This window comes from Engystomops pustulosus, chromosome 11, assembly GCF_040894005.1.
Source record: "Engystomops pustulosus chromosome 11, aEngPut4.maternal, whole genome shotgun sequence".
In the NCBI taxonomy this organism is placed as follows: Eukaryota; Metazoa; Chordata; class Amphibia; order Anura; family Leptodactylidae; genus Engystomops; species Engystomops pustulosus.
In genome coordinates this window covers 19,945,236-19,962,497 of record NC_092421.1, presented here as the reverse complement: position 1 = coordinate 19,962,497, position 17,262 = coordinate 19,945,236, and the positions used below count along the sequence as shown (strand labels likewise).

At 41.5% G+C, this 17,262-nt stretch overlaps 1 protein-coding gene across 1 annotated transcript; it reads right to left on the bottom strand.

The window, feature by feature from the left end:
- Window positions 1–3,750: 3,750 nt before the first annotated feature.
- LOC140105675 (interferon-induced protein with tetratricopeptide repeats 5-like) lies at window positions 3,751–15,821 on the bottom strand. Its single transcript, XM_072129679.1, has 2 exons — window positions 15,706–15,821; window positions 3,751–5,461 (listed from the first exon to the last, which is right to left on the bottom strand). The coding sequence occupies exons 1-2, from the start codon at window positions 15,708–15,710 to the stop codon at window positions 4,030–4,032; spliced, it is 1,437 nt and encodes a 478-aa protein (XP_071985780.1). The 5' UTR covers window positions 15,711–15,821; the 3' UTR covers window positions 3,751–4,029.
- Window positions 15,822–17,262: the final 1,441 nt, after the last annotated feature.

Here is a 17,262-nt window from a genome sequence, read left to right as displayed (position 1 = left end):
TTTAAAGAGTGAGGCTCTTGGGGAGAGATCCATACTTTCAGCTTTGTGAGCCCATGTAAGAGTGACCAGGGGAGGGGGAGTGCAATTTTTGCTGTTGACTACAGTAACACTTGATGTTATAAGTCTTTAGTTGAAGTTGGATATACACATGTTGTGTAATATAAAATGAATTGCAAAGTCTTGATTTTATATATGTGTCTATAGGTCCCGTACAGACCCTGGGCTCCACTGCTCCACAATACAGATTAAGGGAACATTCACTGGAGAGGAGCATGGAGATGAACACTGCTCCCCCCTCCCCACTCCGTAGAGCAGCGTAGGGTTGGCACCGTAACAAAGCAAAATATATATGTCCTATATTTTGATGAGCATTGTCACAGAGTGGCGAGACGTGTGCTCACTGCACCGCGACCAGGCGCCATAGACGTCAATGGGTTCCCATTACCCAAACTGTGGGCAGTTTGTTGCTGCAGTCCTGATCCATTCAGTTCTGGTTAGAAAGATGTAGGAACAGATCAAAGTCAGTCTGCAGATTAAAACTACAGAAAGTTTGTTTGTAGTCTGTTACTGTGGAGACACATAAGGAGCTGTATACACTAAAGAGCACCATACACTGGGGCAGATTTACTTACCCGGTCCTGTCGCGATCTTTTGGTGCGTTGTCTGACGAGGATTCGGGTCTGCCGCGATTCACTAAGCTTGTGCGCCCGAGTTCCTGGATCCGTCGCTTCTGCGCCGAGGTCCGAAGGAGTTCACCTGCTTCTTCCTGGGGCTTGTAAGTGCATGTCTTGCGACACATCCGATGTGCCAAAATCTGATTGCGTGTACCAAAATCACGGGGCAATTCAGCGAAAAACTAAAATCGTCAGGAAACCCGACGAAAATGCATCTGACGGACCCTTGTAAATGAGCCCCACTGTCTACTGATTTTAGAGGACCTGTTGCCCAATAACCCCCCCTTCCCCCCGTATAGATGTTGGCAGCAGCCTAATCCCCTATCGTAAAAACAGATGTATGTTTGACTAAAGTGTTTATCGCCAACCTGAATATTTGCTTTATTACATATTTAAATGCTTTGGAGCAATACAAGTGGTTTACACAGTTGTGTTAAGTGTAACCATTGTCACTGTGTCATAAATGGGGCCCTTTAAACAATCAGTGCTGGTGCTTTGTACCTGTAATAATGGCCACAAAGGTGATATACTTCATGTTAAAACCCAACTATTTCATCCCCTACTTTAGTCTCTAATGTGTCTTAATGTGCCTTATTTTTACAAGATATTTCTATGTTGTCATCTCGCCACAACCCATTTGATAATGAAACATAATAAATATGATTTTTCCCTTTTAAATAAGATGCATTTTTGCAGTTATTCTGATTATAATTAATATTTAATATTTTGTGGTGTAATTTTGGAGAAACGCTGGAAGAACATTCAAGGCTTTCTACAATCTATGGTATTAGCAACAATTTAAGCAGGGGCGTAACTACAGCAGTAGCAGCCATAGCATCCGCTATGGGGCCCGCTGTGTCAGGGGGCCCCATCATCCGACCTGACACAATAAAGAATGGAGGATGTGCACCATTATATCTATATTGTACTGCACATTGTCCAGCATAATATGTATACAACATATACTGTGATGTATATATGCAGTATCTGTGATGTGTATATGGTGTCTGTATACACTGTATGTGAGTATGTTGCATATGGCACTGTATGTATGTGTATATACACATGAGTGTATTTATATGTGTGAGTATACTAATATGTATATTTTTTTAAGTGGGAAGGGGGTCCCCATGCAGTAGCCTGCTAGGGGCCCTGTCTCTCCTAGTTATGCCACTGAGTTTAAGGTCCCCTGCATATGCAGAGCAGGTACTGTCTCTTGAAGTTCCCATTAAACTCTTATCACATTGATAGTTTGGCCTTATTTTTGTTTCCTTTTGTGACTTACACACAAATGCAACTTAAGTACAAACCCAATAACCCATCTTGTACGTTTTTGGAGCTCTGTCCAAGAAACCTGGAGCTTTAAGGGGTTAGGGTTAGTGGTTATTGTTAGTTGCCCGGCTAAACCTTTACTCACCTCTTCCGATTTCCCTGGTCACCCCATAAAATCACATTTACAAAATATAAAACTTAATGCATTATCATCTCTTCAACATCTGTGACCAGAGCATGTTTGATCTTATCTTTTTTATTCTATATAAGCATAATTTATAGTGTGGCATTTATAAATGCCTTAATGACAAAGAGAAATGCACAAACCAGTGTTCTTCACTTTTTTTTCTTGCATTTGTACAAAAACTTTAGTTTGCATTGCTTTTTCGAAGTTGGTCTCTGCCGGATTCACTAATGTTTACACCTAAAAACTAGTGTGAAAGCTTAGTACTATTGGATCAAGTCCTCTACTAGAGTCAATTGTAGCGTTGTCTTAAATTAGGCACACAATGGGGCACATTTACTTACCCGTCCTGCATGATCCCTGAAAGTGCGTTGTCCGACCGGAATGCACATCTGCCGCGATTCAAGAAGATTGTGTGCCCGATTTCCTTCATGTGTCGCTTCTCCAATCAGGTCCGCCGCAGTTCACCTTCTTCTTCCTGGTACATGTAAGTGCTTGATCTTGTGACAATTTAAATGTTAAATCCCACACTCAGTCCGAATCACTCATATCGTCAGACGGGCCCCCCCCCCCCCCCCCGATTTCTGTAGCATGAAAGCCGACGCCGATGTGCCAAAACCCGATCTCGTGCGACTCAATCCCCTTCTAAATGCCTGTCCCAGCAGCGCAATCCCCGAAAACGTTGGAAAACCCGACGGAAATGGGGCCGCGGAACCCTTAGTAAATAAGCCCCAATTTGCTACTGCAAGTGGTATCAAAACTTGTGTGATACTCCAGGGCAAGGGGGTATCAAGTCCCAAAAAATTGTAGGCATAATTTAAGGGGTAATGCAGCAGAAGAGTGCGGTTATCCTAACTTTAGGATCAGACTCCCCTTCCTTCTCATATAGGTTCTATATTTGAGAAATGTAAATTTAATATATATACAGGTAGTCCCCGGGTTACGTACAAGATAGGGTCTGTAGGTTTGCTCTTAAGTTGAGTTTGTATGTAAGTCAGAACTGTATATTTTATAATTGTAATCTGAGCCAGGATTTTTTTGGTCTCTGTGACAACTGGATTTTAAAAATGTTGGGTTGTCATAAGAACCAGGATTAACAATAAGTCTTAATTGCAGATTACTTTGATAACTGTTACAGCTGATCATCGTAGCCTGGGGCTAAAGTACAGTAATTACCAACATCCAGAGGTCCGTTTGTAACTAGGGGTCGTCTGTAAGTCGGGTGTTCCTAAGTAGGGGACCGCCTGTATATGTATATATTTGTATCAGCAAAATCTATGTTGATTAGTACAGACAGAATTATATTTAGTGGTATCACAACCAAAAAGCCATAGCGCCTCAGTAAGTCCTCATGGCCACGACTGCTGATTTGTTGTGTTTTCAGCAGCTAGCATGTGTTCCCATATCTTTGTATGAGCTCATGCCCATGGCCACGTATTACAAAGCCCAGTGCACGAGCAAACTGCCTGGGCCACAAATTATAGAGCAGCTCCAATTCCTTTGTGGCCCAGGCAGTCTATTTCCTATTGTCATCGGCGTGTGAGTGGTGCACACATGCTGATGACAGACCAGGGACCACCGGTTCGTTGTTTGCCCCCAGCCACATGAAGCCTTACTGACATAATAATAATAATTCTTTATTTATATAGCGCACACAGATTACGCAGCGCTGCACAAGCATGTCAAATTGGTCCCTGTCCCCATGGGGCTCACAATCTAAACAACCTAACAGTATGTTTTGAAGTGTGGGAGGAAACCGGAGTACCCGGAGGAAACCCATGCAAACACGGATAGAACATCCAAACTCTTTGCAGATGTTGACCTGGGTGGTATTGGAACCCAGGACCCCAGTGCTGCACATATAAAATATATTCTGTGTGTCTTTGAGGAAAACATAAATTATTCTTCATCTTGATAGTCCTCTTGCTCACACTGTAGCTCTTGACTCTGGCTGTCTGGGTCAATTCTGTTCTCCTGATCATCTTGATGGATAAAGTCAAGCAATTCAAGAGCATCTTTGTCTGATGGGTTCCTGGAGAGGATTTCTTGAGCAAGGCCCTCACACTGCTCCATTGCAAATCTCCTGAAGACAGTGAGACGCTTTATCTTGATGACTTCCTTGAAGTGTCTGATGGCCTCAGGTTCACATTTTCTTCTACAGAGCTCATGTTGTGCCCACACTAAATGTAGCTCCTGTTTCTCTTCTTGTGTGACATTGTTCATCTCCAGAATTTTGTGATATGTTTCCTCAGCCTTTTGGTACAGATTCCCTCTCCCGTACATACTTGCTAGTGCAATATGGGCAATGACAAAGGTTTTTTTATACTCCACAGCCTTTTCCAGATGATGTATCGCTTGGGAAACTGCATCTTCAATTTCCTCTGTATATTTCCTAGTGGGCTGAAAACGTAACCTTGCCGATTTTGCACTGGTTTTTAGAGCCATGATCTTTTTCTTGTAACACATTGCAAGTTGGTGATGAAGATGACTTGAGGTTGGGTTTACACGGGTGGCTTCACTGAGGACCATAATGGCTTCATCAGTCATGCCTTCTCTCCTGTAAAACTTTGCAACATAGCGAAGAAGATATGGAAACTCTGGTGTTTCCCGTAGAGCCTCCTCAATGAGCACAAGTCCCTTTTGGGATTCATTCAGATCTTGATATTTTAAACCGAGGAGGACCTTGATCACTGTGTCTTTTGGGTTCAATTTGGCAGCACGTTGCAAAAGAAGAAAAGATTCGTCAAGTGGGGTTTTTAGACAGTTATAGCCTTCTAGTTTATACACAGAGATGGCATAGCTTGAATTCAGTTCTATATTTTCTGGATCCAGCTCTAAAGCATGTTGAAAGCAATCTTTTGCTTTGTCACTATGTTTTCCATGGAAAGCTAAAAGAGAAAATCCTTGTTGACTGTATACTTCGAAGAGCAATGCATTCTCTTTATTATGACATTCGAAAAACGTACAAATGCTTTGTACCTTCTTGGCAAACCTTAAACCACAGATAACTTGGTTTTTGTGGTAGGACATCCAGGCAAAATTGCCATACATGATGGCTTTTTTAGCTTCCTTCTCATCTAACTCTATGTCACTGATCTGCTCCTCAGCTTTCCGCAGATAGGCAACGGCTTCCTCATGGTCGTCTTTGAGATAATTTGTGAAGGCCAAAAGATTGTACATTCGGTATTTGTGTACAGCTGGCAAAAACTGAATCTGGTCATAAAGCCTGCTTTCAACTTTTTCAATGTCTACATCTTTATCACACAGATTCCAAGTGAAATGGCAGGATATTTTCAGCAAACGCCCCATCAATGAATTCTTTAGTACTTCACTAAAAGAAAAAAAGAAATAGTAGTTGTACTATATAAAGTCCATAAAGAAATGGAGTAATGGATGTAATTGAAAGCCATGTCGGATATACAAAAGAAAGATTTGATACAGACCTGGCAGGATGCAAACCCTTGGCTCCTATGAAACTTAATGGGAGTCATTGGGGCACATTTACTAAGGGTCTGAATCGCGTTTTTCTGACGGGTTTTCCGAATTTTACCATTTTGAGCTGAATTGCCCCGGGTTTTTGGCGCACGCGATCGGATTGTGTCGCATCGGTGCCGGCTTGCATGCAATGAAAAACGGGGGAGAGGCCGTCGGGAAACCCGACGGATTCTGAAAAATCGCGCTATTTTAAAAAAAAAAAAAAAGTGTTGCTTGACCCACACTTACATGCACCAGGAAGAGAATGATGAACTCCCGTGGACCTCGGCGCAGCAGCGACACCTAGTGGATATCGGGCGCACGACCTTAGTGAATCGCCGGAAGACCCGAATCCTCGTCGGAGAACGAGCCACTGGATCGCGAATGGACTGGGTAAGTAAATGTGCCCCATTGTTTTACTCATAGGTTCTGGCCTCTTCAGATATTGAGGGTTTTTATCATTAGAGCAGCTCCTTGGGACAGTTCTATGTCTGTTTTTGGAGCTCCTCTGCCCATCAGATTTATTAAAGTGGCTTCTTATGGTGTACTTTCTGTCTGGGATTTTTTTTTCAAAAAGTCCCAAAAAAAGTCTCAAAATGAATAAAAAGTCCTAGCACATAGACCAGCAGGGGACTGGGTTGAGACTTTTTATGACACATTTTGCAAAAGTTTCAAGTCAATCTAGCTTTGCAGTAGTTCTTTGTTTACACAAGATTAAAGAAGAGGTGTAAATAGTCCTGTGAGACATTTTAGCTGTGAAAACCTCAATGTGACTACTTTGGGGGACATGTATCATAGTTTTTTGCGCCTTATGTATGATTAGGTCTTCTTACTTGTGATACATGTTCACTTTTTCCTTTCCTTAGCTTCTTCATGTATGAAGAAGCAAAGGTTGGATAATTACAAGTATGTATAGCATCCGTACAAGGAAAGCCATGTCAACTATAATGTACACTAAACAAAATCCATACAATTAAGTTAGAACTTTGCAGTCTCAGAACCACTCTGCCTATAGACACTGTCCACATATTACTTATGGTGATATGATGATTTATGGTCTCAGCTCATCGTAGGAGCAGACTGGCCTACCAGAGGACTGGTGGATACTCCGTTGGGCCCCCAATACCTCCGCTACAGCAGGGGCCTCAATCCTCATCTGAGGGCCCTACCAGTGAGCGACAGCATTGGTACTAGATGCAGCCGTGAGTGGCCACTCGAGTATCATCTCTGATGTAATGTGCGTCCATTGACGTGTGTGCGTGCGACGCGGCCATTTTTTTCCCAGCACGCATTGTACTGTGAACCCCTGATGATGATGGTGATAATGCACTACTGCCACGCAGCTTTTCTTGTGAGTTCCACTGTCGCGTGGAGATGAGAAGCGGAGGACGCGGGAACGCTGCTACAGGTAAGTGAATTTTATTATTTTCTTCTACCAGACTAAATATATCATAGGGGGCCACAGTAGTAAGGGACTACATATAATAAGGGACTCCATTGCAGGAATAAATATTAAAGGGGCCACAGGAAGACTAAATATAATAATGGGACTGGTTGCAGGAATATATAATTAATGGCCACTAAAGGATATATGCAGTATAATAAGGGGGAACTATATTTAATAAGGAAGGGGGAGATATTGCACATATATACAGCATAGGAGTAGTAGTACTGTGCTGGGTGCATATATACAGCATAGGAGTAGTAGTACTGTGCTGTGTACATATATACAGGATAGGAGTAGTAGTACTGTGCTGGGTGCATATATACAGAATAGGAGTAGTAGTACTGTGCTGGGTGCATATATACAGAATAGGAGTAGTAGTACTGTGCTGTGTGCATATATCAGGATAGGAGTAGTAGTGCTGTGTCAATATATACAGGATAGGAGTAGTAGTAATGTGCTAATATATACAGGATAGGAGTAGTAGTAATGTGCTAATATATACAGGATAGGAGTAGTAGTACTGTGCTAATATATACAGGATAGGAGTTGTAGTAATGTGCTAATATATACAGGATAGGAGTAGTAGTACTGTGCTAATATATACAGGATAGGAGTAGTAGTACTGTGCTAATATATACAGGATAGGAGTAGTAGTACTGTGCTAATATATACAGGATAGGAGTAGTAGTAATGTGCTAATATATACAGGATAGGAGTAGTAGTGCTGTGCTGGGTGCATATATACAGCATAGGAGTAGTAGTATTGTGCTGTGTACATATATACAGGATAGGAGTAGTAGTACTGTGCTGGGTGCATATATACAGAATAGGAGTAGTAGTACTGTGCTGGGTGCATATATACAGAATAGGAGTAGTAGTACTGTGCTGTGTGCATATATCAGGATAGGAGTAGTAGTGCTGTGTCAATATATACAGGATAGGAGTAGTAGTAATGTGCTAATATATACAGGATAGGAGTAGTAGTAATGTGCTAATATATACAGGATAGGAGTAGTAGTACTGTGCTAATATATACAGGATAGGAGTAGTAGTAATGTGCTAATATATACAGGATAGGAGTAGTAGTACTGTGCTAATATATACAGGATAGGAGTAGTAGTACTGTGCTAATATATACAGGATAGGAGTAGAAGTACTGTGCTAATATATACAGGATAGGAGTAGTAGTACTGTGCTAATATATACAGGATAGGAGTAGTAGTACTGTGCTAATATATACAGGATAAGAGTAGTAGTACTGTGCTAATATATACAGGATAGGAGTAGTAGTACTGTGCTAATATATACAGGATAGGAGTAGTAGTACTGTGCTAGTATATACAGGATAGGAGTAGTAGTACTGTGCTAATATATACAGGATAGGAGTAGTAGTACTGTGCTAATATATACAGGATAGGAGTAGTAGTAATGTGCTAATATATACAGGATAGGAGTAGTAGTACTGTGCTAATATATACAGGATAGGAGTAGTAGTACTGTGCTAATATATACAGGATAGGAGTAGTAGTACTGTGCTAATATATACAGGATAGGAGTAGTAGTACTGTGCTAATATATACAGGATAGGAGTAGTAGTACTGTGCTAATATATACAGGATAGGAGTAGTAGTACTGTGCTAATATATACAGGATAGGAGTAGTAGTACTGTGCTAGTATATACAGGATAGGAATTATATTCCTATTTATGAACTACTAACGTGATAATAAAAATCTACAAATCAATGGTGTGGACTAGATCTTCATAATTTGTCACCATGTACGGATAGGAGAGATTTTTTGGTAGCTATACAAGCAGACTACCGGGGAGAGCCACTAGAGGTCACCAGGGTTTTGTTTATGAATCAATCAATTTATTGTGTTTATAACAATGTAACACTGTTGATATGACCGTGTGAGCATGTCCATCATACTCTGCTGCCGTTAGACTTGGCTGTAAACACACAGGGGCACATTTACTTACCCCATCCCTGCGCGATCCCCGATCCAGACCGTCCGACGAGGATGAAGTCTGCTGCGATTCACTAAGATCGTGCGCCCGATTTCCTGCATGTGTCGCTTCCCCGCTCAGGTCCGCCGGAGTTCACCTTCTTCTTCCCTGTGCATGTAAGTGCCTGGCTTGCAACACAATTTCAAAGTTAAATCCCACGGTTTGTCCGAATCTGTGGGAACGTCCGACTGGTGCCCCCCCCCCCCCCCCCCCGATTTCTGTTGATTCAAAGCCGGCGCCGATGCACCAAAATTCAATCGCGTGCAACACAATCCCCGCCGCGACCCCTGAAAAGACAGAAAACACGACGAAATTGGGGCCACGGGACCCTTGGTAAATAAGCCCCACTGAGCTGTATATGGGGTGACCAGATTGGTAAGGCAGTCCCTATATCTTTTGTGTGCTGTCACTATCTCCTAATATCCTAAAGCATTGCTTAGGTGACTAGATGTCCAACACACACACACATCAATGCTTAATAAAATCGACACTATAGCCCCCCCCCCCCATGTATACAGGATAGGAGTAGTAGTACTGTGCTGCGCCCATATATATAGGATAGGAGTGATAGTACTGTGCTGTGTACATATATACAGCAGAGGAGAAGTAGTACTGTGCTGTGTATATATATACAGGATAGAAGTAGTAGTACTGTGCTGCGCCCATATATATAGGATAGGAGTGATAGTACTGTGCTGTGTACATATATACAGCAGAGGAGAAGTAGTACTGTGCTGTGCCCATATATACATGATAGGAGTAGTAGTACTGTGCTGTGTACATATATACAGCATAGGAGTAGTAGTACTGTGCTGTGTACATATATACAGGATAGGAGTAGTAGTACTGTGCTGCGCCCATATATATAGGATAGGAGTGATAGTACTGTGCTGTGTACATATATACAGGATAGGATTAGTAGTACTGTGCTGTGTACATATATACAGGATAGGATTAGTAGTACTGTGCTGTATACATATATACAGGATAGAAGTAGTAGTACTGTGCTGCGCCCATATATATAGGATAGGAGTAGTAGTACTGCGCTGTGTACATATATACAGGATAGAAGTAGTAGTACTGTGCTGCGCCCATATATATAGGATAGGAGTAGTAGTACTGTGCTGTGTACATATATACAGGATAGGAGTAGTAGTACTGTGCTGCGCCCATATATATAGGATAGGAGTGATAGTACTGTGCTGTGTACATATATACAGCAGAGGAGAAGTAGTACTGTGCTGTGTACATATATACAGGATAGAAGTAGTAGTACTGTGCTGCACCCATATATATAGGAGTGATAGTACTGTGCTGTGTACATATATACAGCAGAGGAGAAGTAGTACTGTGCTGTGTACATATATACAGCATAGGAGTAGTAGTACTGTGCTGTGTACATATATACAGCAGAGGAGAAGTAGTACTGTGCTGTGTACATATATACAGCATAGGAGTAGTAGTACTGTGCTGTGTACATATATACAGGATAGGAGTAGTAGTACTGTGCTGTGTACATATATATAGGATAGGAGTGATAGTACTGTGCTGTGTACATATATACAGGATAGGAGTAGTAGTACTGTGCTGTGTACATATATACAGGATAGGAGTAGTAGTACTGTGCTGTGTACATATATATAGGATAGGAGTGATAGTACTGTGCTGTGTACATATATACAGCATAGGAGTAGTAGTACTGTGCTGTGTACATATATACAGGATAGAAGTAGTAGTACTGTGCTGTGTACATTTATATAGGATAGGAGTGATAGTACTGTGCTGTGTACATATATACAGCATAGGAGTAGTAGTACTGTGCTGTATCTATATATACAGGATAGGAGTAGTAGTACTGTGCTGTATACATATATACAGGATACAAGTAGTAGTACTGTGCTGTATACATATATACAGGATAGGAGTAGTAGTACTGTGCTGTGTACATATATACAGGATAGGAGTAGTAGTACTGTGCTGTGTACATATATACAGGATAGGAGTAGTAGTACTGTGCTGTGTACATATATACAGGATAGGAGTAGTAGTACTGTGCTGTGTACATATATACAGGATAGGAGTAGTAGTACTGTGCTGTGTACATATATACAGGATAGGAGTAGTAGTACTGTGCTGTGCCCATATATACAGCATAGGAGTAGTAGTACTGTGCTGTGTACATATATACAGGATAGGAGTAGTAGTACTGTGCTGTGTACATATATACAGGATAGGAGTAGTAGCACTGTGCTGTGCCCATATATACAGCATAGGAGTAGTAGTATTGTGCTGTGCCCATATATACAGGATAAGAGTAGTAGTTCTGTGCTGTACCCATATATACAGGATAGGATTAGTAGTACTGTGCTGTGTACATATATACAGGATAGGAGTAGTAGTACTGTGCTGTATCTATATATACAGGATAGGAGTAGTAGTACTGTGCTGTATCTATATATACAGGTTAGGAGTAGTAGTACTGTGCTGTATCTATATATACAGGATAGGATTAGTAGTACTGTGCTGTGCCCATATATACAGGATAGGATTAGTAGTACTGTGCTGTGACCATATATACCGAATAGGAGTAGTAGTACTGTGCTGTGTACATTTATATAGGATAGGAGTGATAGTACTGTGCTGTGTACATATATACAGCATAGGAGTAGTAGTACTGTGCTGTATCTATATATACAGGATAGGATTAGTAGTACTGTGCTGTGCCCATATATACAGGGTAGGATTAGTAGTACTGTGCTGTGACCATATATACCGGATAGGAGTAGTAGTACTGTGCAGTGCCCATATATACAGCATAGGAGTAGTAGTACTGTGCTGTATCTATATATACAGGATAGGATTAGTAGTACTGTGCTGCGCCCATATATACAGGATAGAAGTAGTAGTACTGTGCTGTGACCATATATACAGCATAGGAGTAGTAGTACTGTGCTGTATCTATATATACAGGATAGGATTAGTAGTACTGTGCTGCGCCCATTTATACAGGATAGGATTAGTAGTACTGTGCTGTGACCATATATACAGGATAGAAGTAGTAGTACTGTGCTGTGCCCATATATACAGGATAGGAGTAGTAGTACTGTGCTGTACCCATATATACAGGATAGGAGTAGTAGTACTGTGCTGTACCCATATATATAGGATAGGAGTAGTAGTTCTGTGCTGTACCCATATATACAGGATAGGATTAGTAGTACTGTGCTGTGTCCATATATACAGGATAGGAGTAGTAGTTCTGTGCTGTGCCCATATATACGGGATAGGAGTAGTAGTACTGTGCTGTGCCCATATATACAGCATAGGAGTAGTAGTACTGTGCTGTATCTATATATACAGGATAGGAGTAGTAGTACTGTGCTGTATCTATATATACAGGATAGGATTAGTAGTACTGTGCTGTGCCCATATATACAGGATAGGATTAGTAGTACTGTGCTGTGACCATATATACCGGATAGGAGTAGTAGTACTGTGCTGTGTACATTTATATAGGATAGGAGTGATAGTACTGTGCTGTGTACATATATACAGCATAGGAGTAGTAGTACTGTGCTGTATCTATATATACAGGATAGGATTAGTAGTACTGTGCTGCACCCATATATACAGGATAGGAGTAGTAGTACTGTGCTGTGACCATATATACAGCATAGGAGTAGTAGTACTGTGCTGTATCTATATATACAGGATAGGATTAGTAGTACTGTGCTGCGCCCATATATACAGGATAGGATTAGTAGTACTGTGCTGTGACCATATATACAGGATAGGAGTAGTAGTACTGTGCTGTGCCCATATATACAGGATAGGAGTAGTAGTACTGTGCTGTACCCATATATACAGGATAGGAGTAGTAGTACTGTGCTGTACCCATATATATAGGATAGGAGTAGTAGTTCTGTGCTGTACCCATATATACAGGATAGGATTAGTAGTACTGTGCTGTGTCCATATATACAGGATAGGAGTAGTAGTTCTGTGCTGTGCCCATATATACGGGATAGGAGTAGTAGTACTGTGCTGTGCCCATATATACAGCATAGGAGTAGTAGTACTGTGCTGTATCTATATATACAGGATAGGAGTAGTAGTACTGTGCTGTATCTATATATACAGGATAGGATTAGTAGTACTGTGCTGTGCCCATATATACAGGATAGGATTAGTAGTACTGTGCTGTGACCATATATACCGGATAGGAGTAGTAGTACTGTGCTGTGTACATTTATATAGGATAGGAGTGATAGTACTGTGCTGTGTACATATATACAGCATAGGAGTAGTAGTACTGTGCTGTATCTATATATACAGGATAGGATTAGTAGTACTGTGCTGTGCCCATATATACAGGGTAGGATTAGTAGTACTGTGCTGTGACCATATATACCGGATAGGAGTAGTAGTACTGTGCAGTTCCCATATATACAGCATAGGAGTAGTAGTACTGTGCTGTATCTATATATACAGGATAGGATTAGTAGTACTGTGCTGCGCCCATATATACAGGATAGGAGTAGTAGTACTGTGCTGTGACCATATATACAGCATAGGAGTAGTAGTACTGTGCTGTATCTATATATACAGGATAGGATTAGTAGTACTGCGCTGCGCCCATATATACAGGATGTGATTAGTAGTACTGTGCTGTGACCATATATACAGGATAGGAGTAGTAGTACTGTGCTGTGCCCATATATACAGGATAAGAGTAGTAGTTCTGTGCTGTACCCATATATACAGGATAGGATTAGTAGTACTGTGCTGTGTCCATATATACAGGATAGGAGTAGTAGTTCTGTGCTGTACCCATATATACCAAATAGGAGTATTTATTAAAACTTTTCTATAAAATATTTGACAAGAGGAGCAGTAAATATAAGAAGAATAATTATGGAGAGCATTATATAAAGCATAATTAATAAGTAGGAGCACTGTATAGATGAAATGATTAATTGGAAATGATATATTGGGGCAGATTTACTTACCCGGTCCATTCGCGATCCAGTGGTGCGTTCTCTGCGCTGGATTCGGGTCCGGCCGGGATTTAATAAGGTAGTTCCTCCGCCGTCCACCAGGTGGCGCTGCTGCGCTGAAAAGCATCTGAACGCGCCGGAATTCACCGAGGCCGGCTGAGTGAAGGTAAGCGTGTCCCGAGCGACACATTTTCCGTTTTTAAATGCGGCGTTTTTTCCGAATACGTCGGGTTTTCGTTCAGCCACGCCCCCCGATTTCCGTCGCGCGCATGCCGGCGCCGATGCGCCACAATCCGATCGCATGTGCCAAAAACCCGGGGCAACTCTGGTACAATCGGTGCAAATCGGAAATTTTTGGGTATTCACGGGAAACCGCGAATCTGGCCCTTAGTAAATGACCCCCACTATGTCATTAAAGGGAATGATGTTCAATTTAATGTTTTGGGTGTATTATATTATTTTCTCAGGAGTGTGTATTGTAATATACTGAGGAGTTGCAATGTAATATTTCATTTATGTAGAGGGCACAGTAGGGTTTCTGTTATGAGGGTATATTTGATATTTGTAGGTGGCACAGTGTGGTCAGTTGTGTTGTGAGTGGTAAATATTATTTAGGTGCACAGTGTGGGACATTATTATCCAGGTGACAATATGCTGTAGTGACGGGGATATTTTTAGTTGCACAGTGTGGAGATGTGCCACACACAGATGAAGATATCTGGTGGAAAATTCTCCTGCTGTTCAGTACCCAAAGGAGAAGACGTGTGACATGTGAGGAACTGAATCCCACTTCTGAGTCTGGTAACTGTAATTAATGACTAATTATCTAGACTATTTCTATAATGTCAGTGTCTAGTCTTCTTATGTGCTGCAGAGAACATTCGGAGAAGCTGAAGGATTATAGTTAGTTATTCTTATTGGTAAGTTAGTGCTAAGCACAATACAGCCACTGTGAAATAAGGAATATTTTTAGGCAGCCGTATGGTGGGCCCCCAGAATCAATTTTTCTGGTGGGCCCCAGGCGCCACCCCCAAGGCCCCTGGTTCATGGTGAAACTTAATGCACTACAATATCTGAACTGATAACAGCTGTAACAGTGCACAAAACAAAGTGTAAAATAACAAGAGTTTGTGTGATGAGTGTAATCTCTAGAATTGCAGCTAAGTACCGTATATACTCGAGTATAAGCCGACCCGAGTATAAGCCGAGACCCCTAATTTCAACACAAAAAAACAGGGAAAACCTACTGACTCGAGTATAAGCCGAGGCTGGGAAATGCATTGGTTACAGCCTCCCAGTATATAGTCTGCCAGCCCCTGTAGCATACAGCCTGCCCAACCCCTGTAGCATACAGCCTGCCCAGCCCCTGTATTAGGAAAAAAAATAACACTGTACTCATCTTTCCGACGTCCCCCATAGGTCCTCTTCTGTCTCAGACTGTCTCAGACAGAAGAGGACCTACGGGTGACGTCAGAGAGGTGAGTTTTGTCTTTATTTTTTTAGTTGACTCGAGTATAAGCCGAGTTAGGGTTTTTGAGCACAAATTTTGTGCTGAAAAACTAGGCTTATACTCGAGTATATAAGGTATATAAGAAATATACATAATATACACAATACATGATACATAAGTAGAGATAGTGACATTTACCTCATCCTGACATTCAGTGTCCTGATGGAAAGGCTGCAGGGATCTGTTGTGTGTCAGTGGAAAAGATTATGAAAATCGAAACTGTACTCAGAATTTGTAAGGAACTTCCACCCTCAATGTTTACTTATTCTAATATTCATTGTACCTCTGCGGGGGGAGGGTGCTGGTTTTGCTTTCTCTGTGTGATGTAAGAACTGGGTCTGTTTCGATTTCTGCTTAATGTTCTTCTTTAACCCTCCATTGTATACAGATTTGGTATTTCCAAAGGTAAATTTAAATTCTTAAATAATAATATTAATAGTAACATAATAACCATCTAATATTATACCCCCATAGCCATCTCTTTTCTCTAAATAAGCCTAGATAAATCTTAATACCACACTATTTATGACCTTCTGTTATAAACAATTTTTTTAATCTGGCTAGTTATTTTGGGGCATATTTACTTACCCCGTCCCGAAGTTCACCTAAAGTGTATTGTCCGATGATTATACACTGTGCTGCGATTCACTTAGATCGTGCATCCGATACTCTGCATGTGTCACTTCCCCGCTCAGGTCCGACAGAGTTCCCCATCTTTTAAGTGGTGCATGTAAGTGCATGGTCTTGCAACATAATTTGACAGTTAAATACGGGGCTCAGTCCGAATCAGTCGGATTGTCTGACGGCACGGCCCCCTAATTTGTGTCACGGGGAAGCCAAAAAACCATTGCGCGTGACAAAATCTCAGCACAGACATGTGTTAAATACCTGTCCAAGCCGTGCCATTCCCGAAAGAGGTGCAAAGTCCAACGAACGTGAGCAACGCGACCCTTAGTAAATGAGCCCCTTTACGATTAGTGCTATAATCAGGGCCGGATTAAGTTTGGTAGAGGTGCAAAATCTGGTGGAAGCCCCCTCTAAATGTAGCCACCTATGACATAGCTCTAACGCTATGAAGCACTATAAGCCACCAACTCCAGGTCCTAGGGAATCCAGCTGCCCCCACACGGTGGTCAGGTCCTGGTGGGTGGCCATTGCATAAGTACGGTATGCTTCAGCTTTGTAGGAAAATGATTTCGGACTTTGATGTAAATGACATAGCTGTGCACCCAGGGCATTGACTTTGCTCCCACTCTCCCACTCCATCTTCTCACCGCAGTGTTCTTGCTCCCTACAATCCCATCAGGTTACAGCAATAACATTGCATGCGCACATACATCCTTATCCTCTGGTAGAGCTGAGATTATCACCAGGTGCATATGCAGTATATCCTGAGAGCAGGGCACATCTACCTTGGCTTACTGCGCCAGCACTGTTCAGTGAACCAACATTTCATACTGAGTGTGTGATGTTGGGTAGGTTGATTATGGTGGTACTGAAAGGACAGTGAAGGAGTAAGATGTTTCCGTGCAATGCCCCGGGTGCACCTACTGTGTGATTTACATAACACTTCAAAATAATTGTTCTACACAACTGAATTAATCTTTTTTGTTCTAAATGTACTTTCTGTATCTGTATAAGGTGTATAATTGTGTCAGTAGTTGTATTATACCCTTTTGTTGCTGGTGCTGCCTT